This window comes from Hippocampus guttulatus, chromosome 17 (assembly GCF_054856545.1).
Source record: "Hippocampus guttulatus isolate MCC_2025c chromosome 17, RoL_Hgut_1.0, whole genome shotgun sequence".
NCBI lineage: Eukaryota > Metazoa > Chordata > Actinopteri > Syngnathiformes > Syngnathidae > Hippocampus > Hippocampus guttulatus.
In genome coordinates this window covers 9,550,843-9,576,326 of record NC_141277.1, presented here as the reverse complement: position 1 = coordinate 9,576,326, position 25,484 = coordinate 9,550,843, and the positions used below count along the sequence as shown (strand labels likewise).

At 43.3% G+C, this 25,484-nt stretch overlaps 2 protein-coding genes across 3 annotated transcripts in view; one reads left to right on the top strand and one right to left on the bottom strand.

The window, feature by feature from the left end:
- The first annotated feature begins 875 nt into the window (after positions 1-875).
- Positions 876-11,508, top strand: dusp4 (dual specificity phosphatase 4). The gene is made up of 4 exons (XM_086135441.1): positions 876-1,851; positions 2,945-3,063; positions 6,796-7,015; positions 8,637-11,508. The coding sequence occupies exons 1-4, from the start codon at positions 1,482-1,484 to the stop codon at positions 9,023-9,025; spliced, it is 1,098 nt and encodes a 365-aa protein (XP_085991567.1). The 5' UTR covers positions 876-1,481; the 3' UTR covers positions 9,026-11,508.
- A 5,085-nt stretch (positions 11,509-16,593) lies between these two features.
- The window catches only part of LOC147192060 (poly [ADP-ribose] polymerase tankyrase-1), a 45,127-nt gene continuing 36,236 nt past the window's right edge, over positions 16,594-25,484 (bottom strand). For both annotated transcript variants that reach the window (XM_086134529.1, XM_086134530.1), the window contains 10 exons: positions 24,600-24,680; positions 23,980-24,169; positions 23,802-23,881; positions 21,993-22,113; positions 21,620-21,717; positions 20,748-20,822; positions 20,543-20,648; positions 20,061-20,247; positions 19,806-19,962; positions 16,594-19,024 (listed from right to left, as the gene is read on the bottom strand). In XM_086134529.1, coding sequence (XP_085990655.1) covers positions 18,938-19,024; positions 19,806-19,962; positions 20,061-20,247; positions 20,543-20,648; positions 20,748-20,822; positions 21,620-21,717; positions 21,993-22,113; positions 23,802-23,881; positions 23,980-24,169; positions 24,600-24,680 — 1,182 coding nt within the window. In that variant the 3' untranslated portion in view covers positions 16,594-18,937. The remainder of the gene's footprint in view (positions 19,025-19,805; positions 19,963-20,060; positions 20,248-20,542; positions 20,649-20,747; positions 20,823-21,619; positions 21,718-21,992; positions 22,114-23,801; positions 23,882-23,979; positions 24,170-24,599; positions 24,681-25,484) is intronic.

Genomic DNA, 25,484 nt, shown 5'->3' with positions numbered 1-25,484 from the left:
ATGTTGGAATTTCACTTGTGTGTGTGTGTGTGTGTGTGTGTGTGTGTGTGTGTGTGTGTCATCTGCTGCAGTATTTGGTCTTGTCACCATGGAAATGAGATCAACATGCAAATACCTGAGCACACTCAACGAAGATAGAAGATGCAAATTGCTTCTCTGCTTTTAGAACCACACACACACACACACACACACACACACACAAAAACGTGTCCATACACCAAAGCACTCCTGCCTTCTGTAGTGCGCACAACTACAATGCGATGTTGTGTAGCTGAATGGGAAATTGTAATGCTGGAGTATTATTTGTCAAGGTCTCGTGAGAACGATTGCACTTTTTTACCCCCCAAGGGATGGAAAGAAAATAAAATGGACAAATAAATTGGGACCTAATTTTGGAAGTTTCAGTGTGTTCATTTTTATGTTTGTAAACATTTTGCTACAATTGGCTGGCAACCAGTTCAGGGGTTTCCCCCGCCTACTCCCCAAAGACAGCTGGGATAGGCTCCAGCATGCCCACGAGACCTCGTGAGAATTAACGGATTAGAAAATGGATGAATGGAAAATGAACACACATGCAAGTCTTGTCCTACGCACTGAGAGATTAAATAAAAATTATTTGGAATTGTGAAAAATTAAAGTTTCGGGTCATTGTGCTTTTTAGACACGATTTGAATGACTGGCCCATCGATCACAGTCTGCAACAACTGATCACTTTGATGGGCTGTTAGCAGGCAAATCAGTGCATGAGATCGGAGTAGATTATGAGCAAATAAAATGCTATGATCCAGTAAATTAAACTCAGCAAAATGTTATTTTTTTCCTTTGACTTGTTCCTACCTAATAATGAGTGTGATCGGGTTTGTTCTGCAGATGTGTGAATCCTGACTGTGGATGGTATGACAGACAGAATGGTGCAAGCACGACCACCCCTGGCCACCCCTCACAAAAATCTTGGCCACGCCCCTGTTTCACGTTCGTGTGACGTTGCACGTTGGGTGTTATTGGTCTATGTGAATCTTTCGGTCACTCATTGCGAAAGTGAGCACTCCTTTTTTTTTTCCAAGTCAAGTGTTGTCCACATGACAAGCCGTCGAAGTGCAATTTTCCCCCATCGAGTGCGTTGTTGCTTTTTTGTGAATGGACAGCAGAGGAGGAAGGAGGCGCGAGACTACCTGGCCTGTGATTGGCCGAAACGGATGACGCCACCTCCGCCGTGACGCCATGCTCCTCATTCATAAAGGAAAAAAAAAGGGAAACAGTCGAAACAATCGTGAAGAGAAAGCCAGAGTGACAGGAAGAGGGGGTCGCGGTAACAATGAGCTCCACGGGAAGCGAGATGCGCGCTTAGAGGAGCAGCGCTGCGGTGCTGCGGGTGGGCGGCAATCCACGCGGGATTCCAAAGGCGAGCCGAGCCGAGCAGCCACAGCCAAGTCGGCAGACCAGCAAGCAGCGCAGCAGTCCCGAGAACACCCGACCCCGCAATGGAGGATCTTTGCGAGATGGACTGCCCGGTACTCAAGCGGCTTCTGAAGGAGGACGGCTCCCGGTGCCTGCTGCTCGACTGCCGGTCCTTCCTCGCCTACAGCGCGGGGCACATCCGCGGGGCCGTCAACGCCCGCTGCAACACCATCGTGCGCCGCAGGGCCAAGGGCTCCGTGCTGAGTCTGGATCAGGTACTGGCCGGGGACGACGAGGTACGGGCCCGCCTGCGCTCCGGGATGTACTCGGCCGTCGTGTTGTACGACGAGAGGACGCCCGACGTCGACGTGGTGAAGGAGGACAGCACAGTCAGCCTGGTGCTCCACGCGCTGTGCGGGGACTCCACGGCCACCCGCATTTACTTTCTCAAAGGTGAGAACAACTGCACCATTTTCGCTTCCCTCAAATCCGGTGTCAATCAAACACTCGAATTTTCTATCGCCATTGTTATTAATATATAAAGGACCATTATTATCCAACGATCACCAACGACCGATTGAAATGTGAACATTTGAATGGAACCATTTTGGTTGAGACGCAACATGAAAAGAAAGAGCTCTCCGTGGTGGAACGCAATTCACAAGCACCTTGTGAAACGAATACTAAGCGGGACTCAAAACTGAGCACGATTATTTTGAGGATACGATCGAGGTTCCAAATGAGCCTCCTGCTCGTTTTTGAATCGATACTGGCGATTTCAAACATCCCTCCGTCAGAGTTATATCTTTTTGAGTCAGCATTGTAATTTCTAAACGTAAAGGTGAATTGAATTTAAAAAAAAAATAGATGAACAAATACCTGTTTCCTGATTGCATTTGCTTTCAATCGCCACATTTTGAAATTGCGCCGTCTTGATGGGCCTGATTCGATCAATAATACAGTGTACGCTCTGATATCAGTCCCTTAAAATGAAAATGGAGGATTTTCCGTGAAGAATTGATCGACACAGACACGTGTGTCTGATTTGATACCTTCCCGAGTTTGATTTTCGTCAAATAACATTGTAAAATCTTCACATTCACCTTGAAGATAAGTCAATAATATGTGGTGTACCTCATTCACGTTGAAGCTACGATTGTGCCTCTGCTACTGGATTTCACTCTTTTTTTTTTTTTAAAGACACGCGCACACACACATACACACGAACATATAGCCACTTGACTACTCGCAGAGTGCATGAGGTCATGCTCTTGCATTGATGCTACACAAAGCCAGAACGACTTCCAGCGCACTCCCATGATCACTTCCGAGACAGGATGCTTCGGGTAAACGACAGAAGGGAAGCACCGACTTTGAAAATCGCCACTTGATTTAATGGAACTTAGTGTCCACCCAACACGGATGTTTAGACCGTGATGTCTTTGTGCGTGCGTGCGTGAGACACGGATGCCTTAGACCACGGGAGGAAACGATGCTCTCAATCCGTGCGTGGTTTGTAAAAATGACATTTCTTCCACCATTTTAGGTGGTTACGACCGGTTCTTCTCCGAGTACCCCGAGTTTTGTTTAAAGACAAAATCCCTGCCTCCAGTCACAAGCCAGTCCAGCGTCGACTCGTCCTGCGGGACGCCGCACAACGACCAGGTAAGAGCCCAAAAGACGATACTTTGCACTAGGCAACGGTCTAAATAATAACTGAAGGCTCAGCTTTCAGAATACATGTACTGTAACGACAACGGATAGGCCCAGGCAGCACAAATTAATTAATTTGCCACTTATTTGAGTTTCACCAACACAGCCGCAGTCATCGCTAAACCTTTATTGAATGGTCCAAACAGATAAATGCAAAATGGGAACACTCAGAAGCAACACTTGAAATGCTTGGCCGTGTTGCTCCCGAGGCCACGCCCCCTTTCAAGTCACCTCGTACAGGTACACAAATTGTTGTTGTGACGTACATTCATCTTTCCAATCTACAGTAATGACACTTCATAAAAGCTGCGCAAATATCTCCAATGTCTCCAAGAGCTACCAGAGATGACAATGTCCCGCATTTCGGCTTCCTTCGTTCCTATCGTTATTCATATAAATAAATGATATGTACGTGTTCAACTTTTGTGTGACGGCACCAACCAAAAAGTGCAAATTCTGGTTCAACCCGTTGTTCTGCTCTTTATCGCAGCATTCTAGAGGTGCAATGATTCATCAGCAATTCATCGATGATCAAATTAATCAAGAATTATCTTGACCATTGATTAATCGCGTTGCCACAGAGCTTGATGTCACGATGTCCAAATCCTCCGAATCTCGGCCTCTCAGCAGTACATATTGTCAGATTTCGGTCATCCTCCATGAAAGCAGACTGATGATCTTTGTGTTGAATCAAAATCAGGTATTTTCAGACATCCGCTTTTATTTTGGGAACACAACTATCAACATTTTTTGCACATTTTCTGTCATGATACGGCTCAAACCTGCAAGTGAATCGTAATTTATGTTTGTGCAATTGTCAATTTGGAACAAATGTCCTATTTTGGAAAAAGGGATGGAAATTAAACCTTTTTTTTTTGTAATCCAATTAGTTGATTCGTCGACAATGTAATCCAGAGATGAACTGAAGTGGTTCGTTGCAACCCTGAAGCTGTTTTGCTCGTTTCGTTTTTGTTCTGATGAGTCACTCGCCCCCGCCCCCCACCCCCATACCGGGAAAAAAATCACCCAAATAATTCATTTCGCCGCTGCCGTGTGACATTAAGGATTCCAAAAGACATTAATAGCACCGACCCGTCCTTCGACAAATAACCCATTTAAGTGGCAGTTGAATTCAAACACAACCGCAGATGTTGTCTATTTGACTTGCTCAAGGGCATCTCAACCGCTGTTTGCTTTCCCACATTCATTCCAAGAGAATTTGCCCATGCCGCGTCGCCACATCAAGTGCGCAGAGCCTCGGAGCTGTCGGAAGACGTCGTCAAGCGCCGAGGGCGTTTGTCTCATGACAGCACGGGCCCGGCTCCACTTCACCACTTATCCTCCTCGCCCCCCCCCGTCACTTCCTGTCAACCCGCTGGCCTTGTTTTGTTTGTCCGTGTCCATTTCATGCGCCTCTCGCAGTCACATGCGGGGCCCGGCTTCATTTCCCCCTGGAACACGAGCGGAGACAATTGGGCCTCTGTGCCGTTTTGAAGAAAAGAGATAGTCATGGCCGCGCTGTCAGGTGGGCACTGGAAGGCGTCTCGGAGCTTCCGGTGGCGGCGTACAAACAGGATGAGCTAGTTAAGCGTGCACCCCCCCCCCCCCTCCCACCCCCCTCCTACCTCCTCCTCGCATTACATCTCTTAGCAGTATTGATCACTTCCTGAATCTGACAGCGGTGACATAAACTAACACAAGCCTCGTCAATAGGAACCACTGATGCAATGATTAAGGGGTGGGGGCTCTTCCACTGCCACATAGTGGCGTTAAAATTGTAACCACGATTGCTATTGAATTTCTATGGAGACTAGGAAGACTGTACTCTACTGTATTTTTTTTAACCCTTTAATGCCTGACCCATCAAGGAATAGCCAGAAAAATCTGATTTTTGCCATATTATTTTGTTTTAGATATTTGTTGTATCGCATTTATAAGCATTATGTAGATTACATCACGAACTGAAATTTTGGGGAAAATCATATTTTAGACCTGCAGTATCAAATTTGATACAGATGATTTAATGTACTATAAAGAATGAGTTACATAATGAAACTGCATGTATCAAATATGATACGAATGGCATTATAGGGTTAAATAAATATGCTACTGCACACGTAAGGCAAGCCCAGTGATTCCTGACAAGAAGAGAACCTCAGGGGTGCCTCATGAAATGATCCAATTATACCTCACTCGTCCAAAATTATTAGTTATCACTTCCAAAGAAGTCTTTGTTATCAATCTATGCCAGTGACGACAGTGACAGAGTGAACAATGAAATGCTCCTCCAGATAGCCTCAACTTGTTATATGGCCGAAAGGTTCCATTTTTTTTTCCCCACAAGGTCAATTTAAAAAGGGAAACCCCTATGCTGGGTCTATTCATTAAAACTTATTCAGTACCAGCCAATTCTGGACCAAGCCTGAAAAGACGTTGAAAAACGTCTTTGGGAGTGAATGAGTTAAACACAAGGGGAAATACTTGTGTTATACTCACATTTGTTGCTAGGTTGAATCTGGGGTTTTGGGGAGCTGCATATAAAATTCCATTTAAAAATGAAATTAAAAAAATGTATGACTTTTTAAATGACTATGATTGCCTTTCTGAGCTGATGGGCTGGCAGAAATCACATAATTATGCCGTCTTATAGTGTGATGTATGGCGTCCTTTATGACTCATGCTGATGTTAACAAATGCGGTTCCTTGCCCTACAAAGTGCTACGGGCCGTATCGGACGTGAAGTAGGACACCCATTTAATCGAATGGGCATGCGCTGTATGTTTTAAGAGGAATGTTCTATTCTGTGTGCTTTCGCGGTGGAGCACGAGGGATTTTCATTCGATAAAAAACCCAGCAAAACCCCAAATAAGCGCTGTCATTGATTTAGACCTTTTCTTTTTTTAGATATATATTTTTAAATCCCAACTGAGTTTAACAGTTAACATTTCATTGAAGCGGCACGCACATCCATAATAAGCGGAAATGACTTTCACATGCTCCGACCATATGATTACACATTTTGCTCAATGCGTCATTGATAAGCCCCGTCGACATTTCCTCTCTGCTCCCTCACAGCAATCAATCACACACACACACCCAGTGACCCTTTACATGACTTGTCCAACTCCTGGCACTAATGCGATTATCCGAATACATAAGTGGAGTCACCCTTGCACTTGCAGTGACATCGCCAAAGTTCGACACAAGCGAATTCTTTGTATTCGGGCTCTTTTCCGCAATACGGGCGTGTTGCCTATGCTTTAGTTCGAGTTTAACCTTGAAAAAGAAACGAGCTTCAAATTCACTTGCATGCACTCATTTATAATGACAGGAGCTTCTCATTATCTTAATGCTATTTGCGTGATTTTGGTTGGCCAGCCAGGACATGTCACATGGTGTATTAGCGTTAGCAGCGGAGCTTGTGTTGCTGAGATTTCTTCAGTTTCTGCCCATGTTTTTTTTCTTTTGTTCTTTTTTTGAAACAAAAAAAATACAATCCAGCAAAACAAAACAAAAAAATCCAGCAAAAACATTGCTAAACGCTCGATATGCGTTTAATATGTAAAACAGCGGGCAAATGAAAAGTTGAGATCAGAGCATCCAGAGTACGCTCTTATCCCGACAACATGACGAAGCCATTTGACTGTTTTGTTGAATTAATCGTCTCGATCCTTTTGATTCCAGGGTGGACCCGTCGAGATCCTCCCGTTTCTCTATCTGGGCAGCGCTCTACACGCCTCCAAAAAGGAAGTCCTCGATGCAATCGGCATCTCGGCGCTGCTCAATGTGTCGTCTGACTGCCCCAACCATTTTGAGGGCGCGTACCAATATAAATGTATCCCTGTGGAGGACAACCATAAAGAGGACATCAGCTGCTGGTTTCTGGAGGCCATCGAGTTCATCGGTGAGTTTGTTTTTTGACAATCTTGCAGGGCACAAATACACAAATGACCATATATGTATATCCATCCATCCATTTTCTAATCCGCTCCTCCTCATGAGGGTTGCGGGGAGTGCCGAAGCCTATCCCAGCTGTCTTCACCCTGAACCGGTTGCCAGCCAATCACAGGGCACACAGAGATGAACAATCATCCGCGCTCACACTCACACCTAGGGACAATTTAGACTCGTGTTCAATCAGCCTGCCATGCACGTTTTTGGAATGTGGGATGAAACCGGAGTACCCGGAGAAAACCCACACAGGCACAAGGAGAATATGCAAACTCCACCCAGGCAGGCCAGAGCCAGGATTGAAACCTGCACCTCTGCACTGTGAGGCCGATGCACTAACCAGTTGACCACTGATCATCAGTATCCCAGTAATTTGGGATAGTAAAAGCCGTAGATAAAGTGTGCATATAGTGCGAGTAGGAGATGATGTCAGATCAGACGTTTACATGTGGCAAAGTGTCGCAGTCACGCTTCAGCAGCACCTCCCGCTTTCTTGCCCAAAATCCAAAACCAAATCAAAAGGCATGGTTAAAAAACAAAACAAAACATATGGTTGCATTGCTTTCATCCGATTGAGCTTCGCGCACATCTTCAACGTCGTGATGCTTTACAGATTTGCGCTCTGCGCTGTGCCGTGTGTGTAGGTGCTGGTATGTGTCATAGTTAGCTGCTGTGGGAGCAGATCGTGACTCATCCACACCGTTACCGGGTGAACAGACACTCTGTTACCTGACATCAGTGCATGAGTCGAAAGTGAACCATAACAAACAAACAAACAAATGTCTTCTCAGTGTTATGTCATTCAGAAAAAAGTCATAATAAATTGAGGAGAAGGCCTGAATGTGTCATATATTATGATAAAAATGTATTATTAGTATTAGTAATTCAATTTAGTCATTAGTAATGACCATTTATTTTTGTATTCATGCTTCTCCATTTGAATGTTACAAATAATTGGTGCACAAGTAATCAGCAGAGGGGAAATAAAGCAATTATTAAATTTGTCTTTTAATTTAGTGCAGGCAGTCTCACATGCTGCAGGATATTTACTTGAGCGTCCAAGCAGTGACGCCGTCGGGGGAAATGGAATTTTCTGCAAATATTTTAATCGGGCTAGTTAGCCAAATGAGGTTATTGGTGGCGACCAAGTGAGAGCGAGCGTGTGCGCAGAGGAGGAGAGACGAGGGAGGAAGTGGAAAGCACTCAAATGTCTCCGCTTACTCAATGTGTTTTTCGATTCCGGTTTGACCAATAAACAGCCACACCGAGTACTAATATAGCGGTGAAATAGAATCAAGCAGTTGTGTTATAATAAAATGTTAGTTTTGTGCTATTATAGGGAAAAAAACACATTTGCTACTTGCTATTTATTTATTTATTTACTTACTTGTGGGTGTTTGTTATTTGAAACCAAACATGTTTGATAGTCCTGAGTACTTGGCCACACTGTTGTAACTTTCATTTTGTCCCAGTGTGCTGTAATTGGACTTTTTAAAACCACTGGATTTATTTACCTTCTCTTGTATCATGTTTCAATTTAATCCAATGCTATTTTTCTTTGTGTGTGGTTTCAGACGCGGTGCGCGACTCGGGCGGTCGCGTCCTGGTCCACTGCCAGGCTGGCATCTCCCGTTCAGCCACCATCTGCCTGGCCTACCTGATGAAGAGGAAGCGTGTGCGTCTGGACGAGGCCTTTGAGTTCGTGCGAAGGCGCCGCTCCATCATCTCGCCCAACTTCAGCTTTATGGGCCAGCTGTTGCAATTCGAATCACAGCTGCTCGCCACCTCATGCGCCGCTGAGGCCGCCGCCACCGCCAGCCCGCTGCTAGCGCCCAAGACTTCGTCGGGAGTGGCCTCGGCCGCAGCCACACCCACCTCGCCCTTCATCTTCAACTTCCCCGTGTCGGTGGTGAACGCCACCTACCTGCACCACAGCCCCCTCACCACGTCGCCGGGCTGCTGATGGCCCGCCATGACGCTCCAAACGCTTCCTGGCTCACAAACCAGCTTCTTCCAATAAGTGACCCAAAAAATACAACTTGACTTTCAACCAGGTTCGTGTGTCGGACTTGAGGTGACACTCACACTATTGACACACACATTAACAATGAACTCATGACTAACAAGTGAACATGCTCGGCATGAAGGCAGGCTCTGTTGCCATTTGGGTTGCAAAGGGCTGGAAAATTTCTGGTAAATTTCCATGGGAAGTTAAACCAGGGAGTTTTGAAGACACGTTTCAAGACATTTCGCCTGGGATATAAGGGAATTGAGGGTAACTTAACATAAGCGTTTCATATTCAGGAATGCCATGGTTGGCAAGTATTTCTCCATGAAATGTTTGCCTTCCATGATCATACAAACATGTTCTGTTTCAAAGAAGAGGAAAACAAATAACTGATAAATGGTAGTCCAAATATGTTAAAATGACATCTCAATTCAACAACTTCAAATGATTACCTTGTGAAAGGGCAAACAGGGTGGGCTCTCAGATTGAGCCTTGAGGAATACCGCATATACTGTAGACAGACTAATAGGTCCCACAAGCATAGAAAAACCCCACAGTGAAGATGCAAAGACGGAATGGATGTTTATCTATGTGTGTCCCGTGATGAGATGGTGACCAGTCTATGGTGTAGACCAGGGGTGCCCATTACGTCGATTGTGATCGACCGGTAGATCGCGGACTGGTCCCAAGTCGATTGCGAGGGTTGTAGAGAAAGAAAACACAAGCAAACAACCATATGTGTGTCTTTGTGCATGTTAATAATATATTTTTTGTGTTAATGTACACTGCGCCCAAATCATTCTATCAGTCTCATTTTCACAAAAAGTATTTAAAAAATAAAATAAAATAAAATAAAGCAGATAAATCTTTAACCTACGGTGGCGCGTGAACTATGTCACCGGAAGTTCTTAGCGCTCAGTGGTCTGCAATTGCAGCTTGTGATCAGAGCTGTTCCGCTATATCTTTTATCATTTTCATTATTTTCATTCAGTTTGTTTCGTGGCAAAGAATAGACTCTTGAGGGCAGAGGGAAGGACTTTAAAATGGTACGTGTGAGCTACGATAGTTAACAGGCTGCAAAAGTGCGTTGCATGCCTCTGTGTCAGGCTGTTGTTCATCATGGCGTGCGTACGTCTGTGCGTGCGCGGTAACGGGGCGATCGTGGGAGGTTGCTTGATCGAAAAGTCGATCTTTGGTCCAAAAAGTTTGGGCACCCCTGGACTGTAGACTGACTAAGACCCTGTGAAAAGATTGAGCAAAAGGGCTGCTCAACATACAAATTTAAAAAAAAAAAGAAAAAAAATGTTTGGCATATTCATTTTCATCTTCGCTTCCATCAGTCAGCTCGTTTTAGTGAATCCTATGATCAAATACATTGATGTTGCCGACCTTCAATTTCCTAAATTCCCATGGAAAGTTTCCAACTTTCAGAATTCCCGGAGTTTTGCACCCCGAGTTGCCATGGAGACAACAGCTCTTGAAGCCGACGAGATGGATGCAGGAAGGAAGCAGGAATTTTAAGCACTCGCTCCTTCCTCCTTTGGCACTCCTCCTGCTGCCACACAAAAGACATGGACGTCTGTGCGTGTGTGTGTGTGGGGGGGTGGCGGGGGAGGGAGGATCCAAAGCAGGCACTCCTCAGTGGCAGGTGCTTGACCATAGTTTCCTGTCCATCCCCTCCTCACTCACACACTCACACACACACGCTTCCACAGGCCTTCCTCTCATCTCCTTTCATGTTCCTCCTCTTCTTCTCATCTTCACCGCCTCCTCCTCTCAGATGTTTGTCTCTTTCCCCTGACCGTGCGGCATGAGCAAAACCAAGAAAATAAGACACCGGTATTATACCAGGAACTCAATAGGAGCATAATAAGATCATGTGGTGTCACAAAAAAAATTGTTCTTCCAATTTTCCGCCATTTAACAGGGAGATAAACTCAGGTTAATTTGTTCTTTTATTCGTCCTTTTTCAACTGCCGTTGCTCCTTATGTGGAAGGCCTGTTGTTTTGACTTCACACACACACACACACACAAAGTGGCAATGTACAGTTTCCTGTTTTTCAGAGATTGCGACACCTATTTCTGTAGCACTTTGAAGTGATGCAATACCCTCTTTGTGATTGCTGATTGATCTGCTCATCACGGAGACAGTAGACGGGCTTTTTTGAGGGGTGGGAGTGGGTGGAGAGTGAGAACCAATCAGTCGAGAGGAAAAAAAAAACACGGCAATACTTTTGAGTTGATCTCTTTCTACGCTCTTGATGTCTGCCCAATGCACTTGAAGCATGACATGGCAAAAGAAGACCTAAACGTTTGTACAGAGAAGACAGTGAAAAGGACAAGAACTTCCCTTCAGTTATACTGTGTGGAATGAATGAACTGTGCATTTATTTATTACAGAACAACCACTGTTGAATAAAACTTGTTCTTAATTAAACTGTATATTTTCTTGAGCAAAAAAAAAGACCTAATTTGAAACCTAAGCCCAATTTAAAACCTTTGAAATCACAACCCTAGTTTTAAAATCCTATCTTGAGACCTGTTTAAAGCCCTACTTTGAAACACAAATTTTACTTGAACTCCCAGCCCCACTTTGAAACCCTAAACCTTGTTTGAAACAATAATTTGAAATCCTAAACCTACTTTACAGCCCTAACCTCAGGTTGTCACCCTTACTTGAATTCCAAACATCAATTTACAAGGCAGACCCTATATTCCAGCCCTACTTTGAAACCCTTATCCGATTGTGAAACCCTATCAGAACCGATCTTTACACTCCTGACATAACTTCCAAATTGGAGAACAGTCAAGTGTAAAAAAGACGACATAGTATAGTAAGGCGTTTTTAGCCCGAATAAAATGACAAAATATAGTAAGGCGTTTTTAGCCCGAAAAAAACGACATAGTATAGTAAGGCGTTTTTAGCCTGAAAAAAAGGACCATGAATAGTAAGGCGTTTTTAGCCCCAAAAAAAACGACCATGTATAGTAAGGCGTTTTTAGCCCGAAAAAAACGACCATGTATAGTAAGCCGTTTTTAGCTCGAAAAAAACGACATAGATATAGTAAGGCGTTTTCAGCCCGAAAAAAACGACATAGTATAGTAAGGTGTTTTTAGCCGAAAAAAACGACATAGTATTGTAAGGCGTTTTTAGGGCGAAAAAAACAACATAGTATAGTAAGGCGTTTTTAGCCCGAAAAAAAACGACCATGTAAAGTAAGGCGTTTTTAGCCCGAAAAAACGACAGTATAGTAAAGCGTTTTTAGCCCGAAACAAACGACATAGTATAGTAAGGCGTTTTTATCCGAAAAAAACGACATAGTAAAGGAAGGGGGTTTTTAGCCGAAAAAAACGACATAGTATAGTAAGGCGTTTTTAGCCCGAAAAAAATGACATAGCATAGTAAGGCGTTTTTAGGCCGAAAAAAACGACATAGTATAGTAAGGCGTTTTTAGCCCGAAAAAAACGACATAGTATAGTAAGGCATTTTTATGCCGAAAAAAATGACATAGTATAGTAAGGCGTTTTTAGCCCGAAAAAAACGACATAATATAGTAAGGCGTTTTTAGCCCGAAAAAAACTACATAGTATAGTAAGGCGTTTTAGCCCGAAAAAACGACATAGTATAGTAAGGCGTTTTTAGCTGAAAAAAACGACATAATATAGTAAGGCATTTTAGCCCGAAAAAAAAACATAGTATAGTAAGGTGTTTTTAGCCCGAAAAAAAAACGACCATGTGTAGTAAGGCGTTTTTAGCCGCAAAAAAACGACCATGTATAGTAAGGCGTTTTTAGCCCGAAAAAAACGACATAGTATAGTAAGTCGTTTTTAGCCCAAATGAAACGACATAATATTGTAAGGCGTTTTTAGCCCGAAAAAACCTACATAGTATAGTAAGGCGTTTTTAGCCGAAAAAAACGACAGTATAGTAAGGCGTTTTTAGCTAAAAAAAACGACATAATATAGTAAGGCGTTTTTAGCCTGAAAAAAACGACATAGTATAGTAAGGCGTTTTTAGCCGAAAAAAACGACATAGTATAGTAAGGTGTTTTTAGCCCGAAAAAAAAACGACCATGTGTAGTAAGGCGTTTTTAGCCGCAAAAAAACGACCATGTATAGTAAGGCGTTTTTAGCCCGAAAAAAACGACATAGTATAGTAAGTCGTTTTTAGCCCAAATGAAACGACATAATATTGTAAGGCGTTTTTAGCCCGAAAAAACCTACATAGTATAGTAAGGCGTTTTTAGCCGAAAAAAACGACAGTATAGTAAGGCGTTTTTAGCTAAAAAAAACGACATAATATAGTAAGGCGTTTTTAGCCTGAAAAAAACGACATAGTATAGTAAGGCGTTTTTAGCCGAAAAAAACGACATAGTATAATAAGGCGTTTTTAGCCCGAAAAAAGCGACATAGTATAGTAAGGCGTTTTTAGCCCGAAAAAAACAACATAGTTTAGTCAGGCGTTTTTAGCCGAGAAAAACGACATAGTGTAGTAAGGCGTTTTTAGCCCGAAAAAAACCCACCCTATATAGTAAGGCGTTTTTAGCCCGAAAAAAAACGACCATGGATAGTAAGGCGTTTTTAGCCGAAAAAAACGACATAGTATAGTAAGGCGTTTTTAGCCTGAAAAAAACGACATAGTATTGTAAAGCATGGTCGCTTTTTTTTTGGCCAAAAACACCTTACTACACATGGTCGTTTTTTTCAGCTCAAAAAGGCCTGACTATACATGGTTGTTTTTTTCGGCCCAAAACGCCTTACTATAAGAGGTCTTTTTTTTTTCGGCCCAAAACTCTGACGATACATGTTGGGGTTTTTTTTGAGTGAAAGCGCCTTCCTATAAATGGTCTTTTTTTTCCGGCTAAAAACGCCTTACTATACATGGCCTTTTTTTCGAGTGAAAATGCCTTACTATAAATGGTCATTTTTTTCGGCTAAAAACACCTTACTATACATGGTCGTTTTTTTGGGCCAGAAACGCCTTACTACACGTGGTCGTTTTTTTCGGCCCAAAACATCTTACTCGGCATGGTCGTTTTTTTTTGGCCCAAAACGCCTTATGATACATAGTCATTTATTTCGGCTAAAAACGCCTTACATTACATGGTCTTTTTTTTAGGCTCGCAATGGCTTACAAAACATGGTTGTTTTTTTCGGCCCAAAACGCCTTACTACACATTGTCGTTTTTTTCGGCCAAAAACTCCTTAGTATAACAGGTCGTTTTTTTTTATTTTGGCCAAGAACACCTTACTATACATGGTCGTTTTTTTCGGCCCAAAACGCCTTACAATACATGGTTGTTGTTTTTTTTTGGCCCAAAACGGCTGCCAAAATATACATGGTCGCTTTTTTTCAGCCCAAAACACCTTACTATACATGGTCTTTTTTTTCCGGCTAAAAACGCCTTACATTACATGGTCGTTTTTTTTCGGCCCAAAACGCCTGACGATACATGTTCGTTTTTTTTCGGCTAAAATCGCCTTACTATATATACATGGTCGTTTTTTTTTAGGCGAAAAATGCCTTCCTTTACATGATCGTTTTGTTTTGGCTAAAAACGCCTTACTATACATTGTCGTTTTTTTCTGCCAAAAACTCCTTAGTATAACAGGTCGTTTTTTTTTTTTGGCCAAGAACGCCTTACTATATATACATGGTTGTTTTTTTTCAGCCCAAAACGCCTTACTATACATGGTCATTTTTTTCGGCTAAAAACGCCTTACTAATTAATGTACATGGTCGGTTTTTTTAGGCTCAAAACGGCTGACTATACATGGTCGTTTTTTTTTCAGCTAAAAACGCTTGACTATACATGGTCGCTTTTTTTTGGCCAAAAACGCCTTCCTACACATGGTCGTTTTTTAGGCTCAAAACGGCTGACATACATGTTCGTTTTTTTCAGCTAAAAACGGCTTCCTATAAGTGGTCGTTTTTTTCGGCCCAAAACGCCTGACGATATATGTTCGTTTTTTTTGGGCTAAAAACGCCTTACATTACATGGTCGTTTTTTTTAGGCTCAAAACGGCTGACTATACATGTTCGTTTTTTTCAGCTAAAAACGCCTTACTATATATACATAGTCGTTTTTTTTCGAGTGAAAGCGCCTTGCTATAAATGGTCATTTTTTTCTGCACAAAACGCCGTACTATACATGGTCATTTTTTCGAGTGAAAACGCCTTACTATACATTATCGTTTTTTTCGGCCAAAAACTCCTTAGTCGTTTTTTTTTGGGCCAAGTACGCCTTACTATACATGGTCATTTTTTTCGGCCCAAAACGTCCTACTACACATGGTCTTTTTTTTCGGCTAAAAACGCCTTACTATCCATGGTCGTGTTTTTCGGCCCAAAACACCTGACGATACATGTTCGTTTTTTTTCGAGTGAAAGCGCCTTCCTATTAATGGTCTTTTTTTTCGGCTAAAAACGCCTTCGTATACATGGTTGTTTTTTTTGGCCCAAAACGCCTTACAAAATATACATGGTCGCTTTTTTTCAGCCCAAAACGCCTTACTATATATACATGGTTGTTTTTTTTGGCTAAAAACGCCTTACATTACATGGTCGTTTTTTTTCAGCTAAAAACGCCTGACTACACATGGTCGTTTTTTTCAGCCCAAAACGCCTTACTATATATACATGGTTGTTTTTTTTGGCTAAAAACGCCTTACATTACATGGTCGTTTTTTTCAGCTAAAAACGGCTGACTATACATGGTCGTTTTTTTGGGCCAAAAACACCTTACTACACATGATCGTTTTTTTCAGCCCAAAACGCCTTACTATACATGGTCGCTTTTTTTAGGCGAAAAATGCCTTCCTTTACATGATCGTTTTTTTTCGGCCCAAAACGCCTCATGATACATGGTCATTTATTTCGGCTAAAAACGCCTTACATTACATGGTCGTTTTTTTTAGGCTCAAAACGGCTTACAAAACATGGTCGTTTTTTTCGGCTAAAAACGCCTGACTATGCCTGGTCGTTTTTTTCAGCCAAAAACGCCTTACTACACATGGGCGTTTTTTTCGGCCATAAACCCCTTACTATAATAGGTCATTTGTTTTGGCCGAAAAAGCCTGACTATACATGGTCGTTTTTTTTGGGCTAAAAACGCCTTGCTATACATGGCCGTTTTTTTCGGCCCAAAACGCCTTACATGGTCATTTATCTTCGCAACTGTTTCACGCAATTTCAATACCCGCCCGGAATCACATTTGTACAAATAGTACTATAAGCGAATAACCGGTTTCGGTTTATAATAACAAAATTTCACATACAGTAATTCAACTCACTTTAACGTGTACTGTTCTATTTATGCATTCTGAGCGCCCTCCGGTGGAAACTTTGTGAATGACATCCATTCTTCACAAGGCACCGCTTCGACAACATCGTAAGGTCGTTGGCACATTTGAGCCTCAGTGATATCCTCTTTCAGGTCTGTGACAGCAAATGTTTTCTAGTCATAGGAAAAGAATAAATAAGTGAAATGCAATGAAAATTTTGAGGACTCGCAATCCAAAACCAAGTTGAGTTCTTTAATTCTGTTTTTTTCTGTACAACAACGTGTGTGGACAGAAGTGATGTACAACCAGTTGTACAACAGCAAGTAAAACAAACACTACCAATGAGGAAAACCACATTTTCACCATTTTTTTTCTCCGTTCAACAGTTCAAAATGGATAATACAAGTTTAACTCACAAACTATTTTCACTCCGTATGTCATTTGATATTTAGATGCATCCCTAAAATGGACATGCAGGTTTTTGTTGAATTGTGAGAGCATTTTCAAATATGCGACATTAAACTTCCATCACATTTCTACATTTTTGATTGATATGTCTGTGGCAGGGTTTCTGATAGCGGCCATTTTAATGATATGGCAAACTAATCTGCCGCGTTTGCATGATTAAAAAAAAATCCATAGGTGGCAGTTAGGGTGTGTAAAAGTGTGTGTGTTGAGTATACAACGTAAAAAAAGTATCAACATGAGGCACAAATATTTGTTAGATTTTTTTAGCTGCCTGTTTCACAAGAATTGTGGAAGTCTAACAATGAAAGTGCTAACCGTGTTGGCATTTTCCAACATGGCAAATTGTTTTAATTTACAGACATAAACTTTTCGTCTTTTATCTGCTTGCATGTCACTGGATTGACAAAAAGTACTAGTGCCACCTCTGGCTTATTAGTACGCCCTTATATGGAGTATCAAGGATATCAGACAAATGAGCTTTCCATCCAGAACGGGAAAACAATGGGGGGTGTGGGGGATAATCGAAACAAACTGGTCATATACAGTATTCTTAAATGCAAACAGCGTATCTTCAACTCCCGACAAGGTGAGGAAAAGAAGCAGCAGTTACAAATGCGCCACGAGAAAGCAATTGTAAACACCAACGTGGACCCACCAGTAGGGGGCGGGTGGCTCTCAGAAATAAGATAAGAAAATGACAAGAATGCAGCTTTTGTAACGACATGTAACAAAATTTTCGACGCTTATCAGCGCTTCACTGCTCACAAATTCACCTAATTGTGTTTTCCTATTTCTATCCTGAGCGATCTGGTGCTCCATTCACCCATGTGCGTGTGTGTTGTTTGTGCCCTTTCGAACAGGCCCAAAGAATGCCACAAGGTGGCGCCAAAGCTCTGGCTAAATAGAACTAGCACTTCATCCGTGCTGAAAAACGGCTGAAATCGCTGGAGCTACCTTTTTGAGCAGCTGTCTATATTATATCGCCCCCAGGCGGCCAAGGCACACCAGGAGAGCAAGCGCCACAAGGTGATGAAATGTAACCACAAAAAAAATCAAATGCGGTAAGAACGTTAATTCTTGTCATTTCGATAAGTTTTAAAAAGTACAATATGAGAGAGGACAATTGTTCTCATTGAAATTACATTCATTTTTGTTGGGTCTTTTGGGGGGAGGCTGGAACGGATTCATGGCATTTCCATTCGGTTCAATGGGGGAAACAATGATTAATGATACACATGTATGAGTTACAAACATGATGACAGAGCAAACTGAACTTGCATCACAAGGCAACACTTTTATGTTCAAGTAATACATCTTGGCAGAGAGACAATATGTGTGCATTGGGGAGGGAGCAAAATTTAACCTGGGTTGTTTGTGGCCGTATACGTGTGGACACGCACTTTCAGTGGATCACATCATTTGTCAGCCATTTCATGGGAAGCTGAATGATGAAAGATAAATCTGAAATGTTATTGAAGTACACTTACATTTTAAACTAATCACACAGGCCAAACACTTTTACTTGACTAAAATGAATCCTTAAAAGTATTTGCCTCAGGGCTCAAACCGCTATCGGCGAGGGATTGCTGCAGATGATGAGAGGGCCTTTCTCTTAACACGGACCTGGTGGCGCTGCTTTGAGTAATATCACATCCATCCATCCCCATATCTCTGTTTAGAAAGCAACAGGTGACTTGAGTTTGTTTAGCGTCCTGCTGTAAAACGTCTCATGGTCACGTCGGGAGAGTTTGTTAAAGTCTTGCACAGATGCTGCCAGCTCCAAATGTTCTGCTGTGAACAAAGCAATGCTCATTTTGTCTCCATGTAGTTCTTCTTCGGATGGGGACGAAGCAGCGCATGATGGTCCTCGCGATACGGTGTGTCATTCATCTGTAAAATAAAACGCTTCCTCGCTCTGTTCAGTAACAGAGTCCAAATCAAATGGCCACTTTGGGGTCAACACTTTGGGCAATGTCGCCTCGTGTCGCTGGGTGGCCCATGCCCATTGGTCCGATCGGCCACTCTGAGTTGGGCTGAGCGGCTTCCAAAAAAGGCTGCTCGCTCGCTGGGCATCCTCTCGACTTTGAGATCCTATTTGCAACGTGCAGCGTGCGTTAAGACTTCTGCTCGGCTGGGGCGCTGGGCGTGGCCACGCTTTCTGGTTTGACAATCTGGTACGTGATCAAGTATTCTGGGTAAGCCTGGACAACAACACAGACAAAATCAATTTTTTTTTTTGGTAGAGTCCAAGTCTTGAAATATATATACCTATGAGGACCAGCTATCTGATTTTGTGGATGATTACTTTTGCAGGTTAATTTGCATATTTGCAGTTTTTTTGTCTTATTGATGACCCATTATTCACTGCAAAGTGTTGCTCTGGTCCCAACTTGATACCAAGAAACTATGATGAAGTAAAAAGATGAGTTCAATTTAGTAAGGCCACAGCCTTGTTGGATTTCAGATCCAATGCACAGCGATGAGCTACTGCCATGCTAATTTCTGCCCTATAAGGTGCTTTGGAGTACAAGGCGCACCTTCAATGAATAGCCTATTTTATTCCTGTTTTCACATATGGGGCGCACCGCATGATAAGACGCATGGAATAGAAGCCACAACAGTGGCTGTGGTTCCGTTATGCATCCACTCGATGGAGCAACGCTAAAGGGAATACAATACAATACAGCTTCATTTATATAGAGCTTTCACAACCGCTGCAGTTGTAAGGAGACGCTTCACAGAACATTTCAAATACTATGTCCAAGAAATCTGAATAGTGATCCATATATAAGGCGCAATGGATTATATAATTTTTCTTTAGAGAAAATCGAATGCTTTTAGGTGTGCCTTATTGTGCGGGAAAATACGGTAGAATTTCCATGCTGGACAACCCTCAGCCAAATTGTGCTTCATAAGCCCCCCCAAAAATCTGAACAGTGTCACTTGAAGCATTACAAACCATTAAGCTGTGCATGTACACACCTGCTCTCCTCTGTAGATGACGTACTCCGCATAGGCCAGCCCATTGACACTGGGCCGCCCAATGACCGAGTGATGTCCGGGGGGCGCGTGGGCCATCTTCATGGCACTAAATTGAAGAAAGGACTTCCCCAGCGTCACTCTGCAGAACAACATCTGCCTGAAAGGCAACACACAGGCCAAGTGCGGTATTAGTACGCACAATAGAAAAGTCCACCTTGTCTTGTGGCAGAGGAAGGAGAGGGAGATTTTCTTTACCTGTGACAAATGTAGCAGGAGCGGTCTTTGTGGGTGGGACAACCCGTGCCTCCGCCTATCCCGTAAACGTACTGGTTGCTTTTGGAGGAGTTCTCTGCAAAGTAGATGCCGGCGCCGAACATGCCGCCGATGTAGGCGTGGCGCTCGTCAAAGCCTTTGTGGATGATGGCGTTGATGAAGGGAGAACCTGGCAGGGGCAAGGAAAAGGGCGAGATGACGCTGTGAGGATCCACCTGACGCCTGAAAGGCAATTCAACCAAGGACGGCACCACAGTTTACTCGTGGCGAGCGTGTCTGAGGCTTGGGGATTGAATTGCAGCTATGGGTCTCACTAATAATTATTCCGGCCATGTTGCTTATTGATTCCCCCCCCCCCCCCCACTTCGAAGTTGGGGAACAGTCCACTGGCCCCCACGCTTCGTACCTGTGTGATTACTAGGGTGCCAGAAATTGGCATGTTGCAGTTCATTTCATTCCTTTACCATGAAAAAGCATGCGCTCGTTGTGGTGGTTGTGATTTTCATCAACGATCTCCTTCTGTCTGTGCGAGTATCTCTCCCGTAACTTCTTGTTCACCACCTTCTGAATCTGCACGCACGAGCAGGAATGAGAGTGTTAGCGTGGATTTTCCTGGAAGGGCGCCGCGCTTTGAAGTTGTTAATTGCAGTCAGCTAATGAAGGCGTCACCTTGATGATGTTGTACTGGCTGAAGACGCCGCCGGCGTTGCCGCCATCACGGTGCTCTCTGATGGTGCTCTGCAGCTGAGGACACAATGAGGAGAAGACAATGAGAATGCTTTTTTTTTTTAACATATTAAAAAGGAGGATACATGGGGACAAAAAAAAACATGCTCATGAAATTAAGATATCCTTTATTTGTCCCATACTGGGGAAATTGACAGCCTACATCAGCAAGAATGTGGGTAGAAATGCAAACGCTTTTCTTTGTTTCTGAGCCCCCTTGTGTTTTCCTTTGGGGGACGGGCTGAAATGTCACTTGCATTTCGAATGAAAAGGCCAACACTGAACATTGAAGAGTTCCTTTCAAAAGACTGACAAGTGAAGGGGCTGGAGTCAATTGATAAAAACAAAAAGAAAAACTTATTGTACGCACGCACGCACGCACGCGCGCACACACACACTGTGCAAAAAACCCTGACGATTTTGGTTGCAATGTGGGAGTGGTGCGTTATCTTGCGAGCATTCTAGTATGACTGGGACCAAAGCAAGGTCCAAAATGGTTGAAAGACTTTGTATAACTCGTCTCCCGAGTTATTCGCCACAATAAAAATGACAAGAAGTTATTTGCAATTGCAATTTATCGTTGCCACAGAAGCTACAAATTAGCCTACCTTCTATTAGCATTACTACCGGTCTCTTTGTATTTTCTGGAGATTCTGCCCCCCCACAGGTCAGTCTTGGTATTACGGGAGACAGCGCATTTGGCAAAGAAAACTCACAATTGCTGATGAAGATACAGTGTCATCAGCTACTGAAAAAATGCGTAGTGTGAGGTTGAGCTGCATTCGTATGTTCCAAATTGTTGTCTGTGTGCTTACTTCTTCCTCCACCGACTGGAACTCCTTGTCGTCGGGGGCCAGGTCGACAAGCACGGTGCCTTGGCTGGAGCAGTGGAACGTCAGGTACGGGTTGGCACCTGCAAACGCGGCGTAGGGCCGTTTAAAATGCCTCCAGCTTTTGTAAATGCGAGATTTTTTTTTCTCCCAATTGTAATGTAATATTAAGTGGCTTATTGCATAATTGGAATCATTGTTTCGGGTTGTTTTGTTGTTCTTTCTTCAATCACCGACATCGAGTTGTACTGTATTTAATTCTGTTGCATTGTCGGCCTGATATTTGTTACACGTCTTAAGCGCCGACAGGCAAATGAGCACCTGAATGTTTTTTGTTGTTGGTTTTTTTTCCCCTCACCTTGCTGACCTCCCAGCAGCCGCTCGATGCCCTTGATGAGTTTGTGTCTGTGCCCGTAAGCGTTGATCCCGATCTCCTTTAGCTCCTCGTGGCCCATGTCTGCCAGCACGTCCAGCGAGATCTGCTCGGACAGCACAAAAGAAATCTTGAAATCCAACATGATTTGCACATGTAGAATGCTACACAGACACCCAAATAAGTATCAATGTATGGTAAAATGCCACAATGAAATTCAACAGTTTGAATATGGATACACAAATATTGCCTTTTTTTTTTTCAAAAACACATCCAGGAAAATTGTGCAAGAAGAATCCTTTATCTTCTTTATCTACTGTTTTTTCTTCTCATAATGACGACAATGAAGTCAGGTAGAATGAAAGGTATGATTGTATGACTTCAAGAAAACTCGGGAGATGTATTCTCTTGTCACTTTTATGCATTTTAATTTTTTTTAAACATATGCTGTACCCTTGTTTTATTTTATTTTTTTTTAAATATTCTGTACCCTTGTTAATGATAGGCTCCGAGCTATGATCCGACAAACATGTGGCTACGCAGCGGCAAGAACTCATCTACAAGCGAGTGGGTAGATCGGGCAATTGGGAGTCTGAATGCGGAGACAATGGCTGACGAATTTTCATGGGAGTCAGTTCAGCGCGGCGTGCGGGGAAGGTTAATGAATGCACGGCGCTCATGGAGCCAACGATCAAAGCCAGAGCGGTGAAGTTGGCAAGTTTGTTCAGCGGGAAGAGCAGCGGGCGGCGAGTGAACTCTCCAATTTAAATTGCAACCTTAATCTACTCTGATCGGGGTCGCTGTCATCGATGTTTGCCGGGGGGCGTGAAGCAGCTGAATGCACTGGAGAAAAACTGAAGAAGTCATTTGGATGCGGAGGCGGCAGACAGCAGTCTCAGGAAAATCTCTCTCTTTCTCCCTCCCTCCCTAAAATCCGACGCGCCTAATATAAAGTGACTGTAACGCTCTGTATATTCCCCATTGAGTTGTTTCCCTGTTAGTGTACCTATGCCATAGAGTGGTGATTATTCGCAGGAACCAATTGTAACCGAGAAGGGAGGTTGCCCAACACGAATTGACATGTGCATTCGCCTACTTCGTGAGCTCCGCGCAGTCATTACGAAACGAAGATAATACCAAAAGCATAGTCAACTGCTGACTAAACGAAGGAAGGAGGAGACGAGAATGACTTCGAAGGATATTTGATCGGCAAGCTCTGCAGAAGCCTGATATCGATCCTGTTCGTGTGAATCCGGTGTGTTGAAACAGGGAGAAATGGAAAACATGCAGGACAGTGGGACCACCGGGACCGGAGTTTGACACTTATGGTGTAAACAATTGATCTATTTTCCCCATGTCAATCAACGACGACAAGAATCAGTGTGATGTAAAAGCATATGAAACGATCAGATATACAGTGTGAGTGGTTGTTTATGCTGCAAAATATATATTTTTTCTCTCCAAACACAGACAACGCTCTCCTCCATCTCACCACTCAGAATACCAATGCAGACCTGCTGCCCTTCAGGGGAATTAGGAGAAATACAGAGGCTGCATATGGCATCCACTCCCAATTTTGGTGCTTGGACTTTAGCCAGCAGTCGCTTTCAATTCGTCTTTCTGCCTCACTCTCTTTTTTCTTCCTCAGTTTGTCTGCTTCCTTCTCACTCCTTCGTCTCCCTGCTTACCTTGTCTTCAAATTCTTACTATGGATCCGCTTTTCTCTTCGCTTTTGCACTCAATTCTGCCGACCGACTCTTCACATTATCTTTCGGGAAGCCAAGTTAGCTTTACCTGTTCTCGCTGGAAAACGTCTCTGAGGTGCTCCAGTCCCAAACTTTTTAAGAACTGGTTGATGGTCATATCCAGTAGAGCTGGAAAAGGTCGAGAGAGACGTCAGAAAGATGATGGATACATTCAAAAGCCCCCCCCCCCCCCAAACTTCGGCCCACGCGTGCTTCTGTATTCGTACTCTCTGCTTCCTTCCTGTCCGAGCCGCATGCGCCGTCCGCCGCCCCGGCGGCGCCACCCACCGCGATGTCCCCGAGGGGCGCCGTCAGGTTGTCCATGCTGCTGGCGGCCGATAGGCAAGAAGATGGTGACGGCGAGGGAGAGATGACCACGCCCCCTGTGGCGCCCGCCGTCACCACACTGGCGCTCACCTGGAGGTGGGAATCGCAGGATTTGGGTTGAGGAAATCCCAAAATGTGAAGTACGTTTTTCCCTTTTGAGAAGACAAAACTACGTGCCCTGTTTTCACCTCTTCTAAACGTGAAGAAAAACTACATTGAGTGCAACACACTCAATAGCACAGGTGGAAATCAGCTGACATTTGCGGGGGCTTCACGAGCTAACAAGATGTCAAGTACGAGTTACGTCATGAACCCTGGGCCGGAGATTCACAACGAACAGGGTTCTTGCTTTGTCAAAGTACAGTTTCCAGATCCTGGCGTGGAGTGTTGACAAGGAAAAAAAAAATGCACCGACAGATGTGATCTTTTGCCAATGGCTGCGTTCTGTCAAATGATAGTTCAAGATCAACATGGCTCTTGTTTTGTAAGTTGTCCATCCCCGATCAAAGATAACACTCACCACTGTGGCCTGTGGTTTCAGACAGCTGGGCAGCGCATCTGGAGGCATGGCATCGATCAGCAACGCTCTGATGTCATCGGCCTGTAACAGAAAGATTTAGTTGATGGTAAATTTACAATGAACAAACAGTTCATGACACATATACAGTATATACTGTGTGTGATATATATATATATATATATATATACACACACACACTGTATATATTTAAAAAAAAGATTTATTACTGCATTTTACAGTACTGGTAATAAAATACACAATATCTGTTTGGCCACCTTTCCATCCAGTCACACCGTTCCGCTTGTGCTTTATGGCTGATCGCATCTTGAGTTGTATGAATCGTGTGACGTCATTGCCCACCGAGCTCTGCGAGAGCTTTGTGCATCTTTTTTCATCTCTTTAATTTCTGCATTGCTTGTTTTCACGACGGGCGCGGGTGGGCTAGAACCTATCACAGATGACTTTGAACATAAAATTGTGATGATGACCGTTTTTCTTTTCCTTTTTACAATTTTACTTCCCTTCACTTTTGTTAATTTATTATTGTATTGTATATTTTATATGTTCAATAAACAAACAAACTTTGGGTGAGTGACAGACAATGCGTGTTCCCTTTTAATGTGGGCCAGGCGATCTAGCAGAACATCTTCAAAGAGATGCTGCGGCGTTCGTTTGCTTCATACAGTGCACGAGAAGAGGCGAAAGTTGGAATGGGACAACTCTCCACCGTTTGACAATGATGATGTGCTTGCTTGCTTTTGCCTTAAGCATCTGACAGTTGCTGGCCATGAACGATCATCATGCTGCAGCAATCTCCCTATTCACCCAACCAGGTTCTGTGTAATATTTTTCCCAATCTCACAGACGTCACCAAGGGGTCAGCTT

Coding starts and splice junctions, on each gene's coding strand:
- dusp4 (XM_086135441.1), top strand. CDS start 1,482: ATGGAGGATCTTTGCGAGATGGACTGCCCGGTACTCAAGCGGCTTCTG. Junction 3,064..6,795: donor GGACGCCGCACAACGACCAG/GTAAGAGCCCAA, acceptor TTTTGATTCCAG/GGTGGACCCGTCGAGATCCT. Junction 7,016..8,636: donor GGAGGCCATCGAGTTCATCG/GTGAGTTTGTTT, acceptor GTGTGGTTTCAG/ACGCGGTGCGCGACTCGGGC.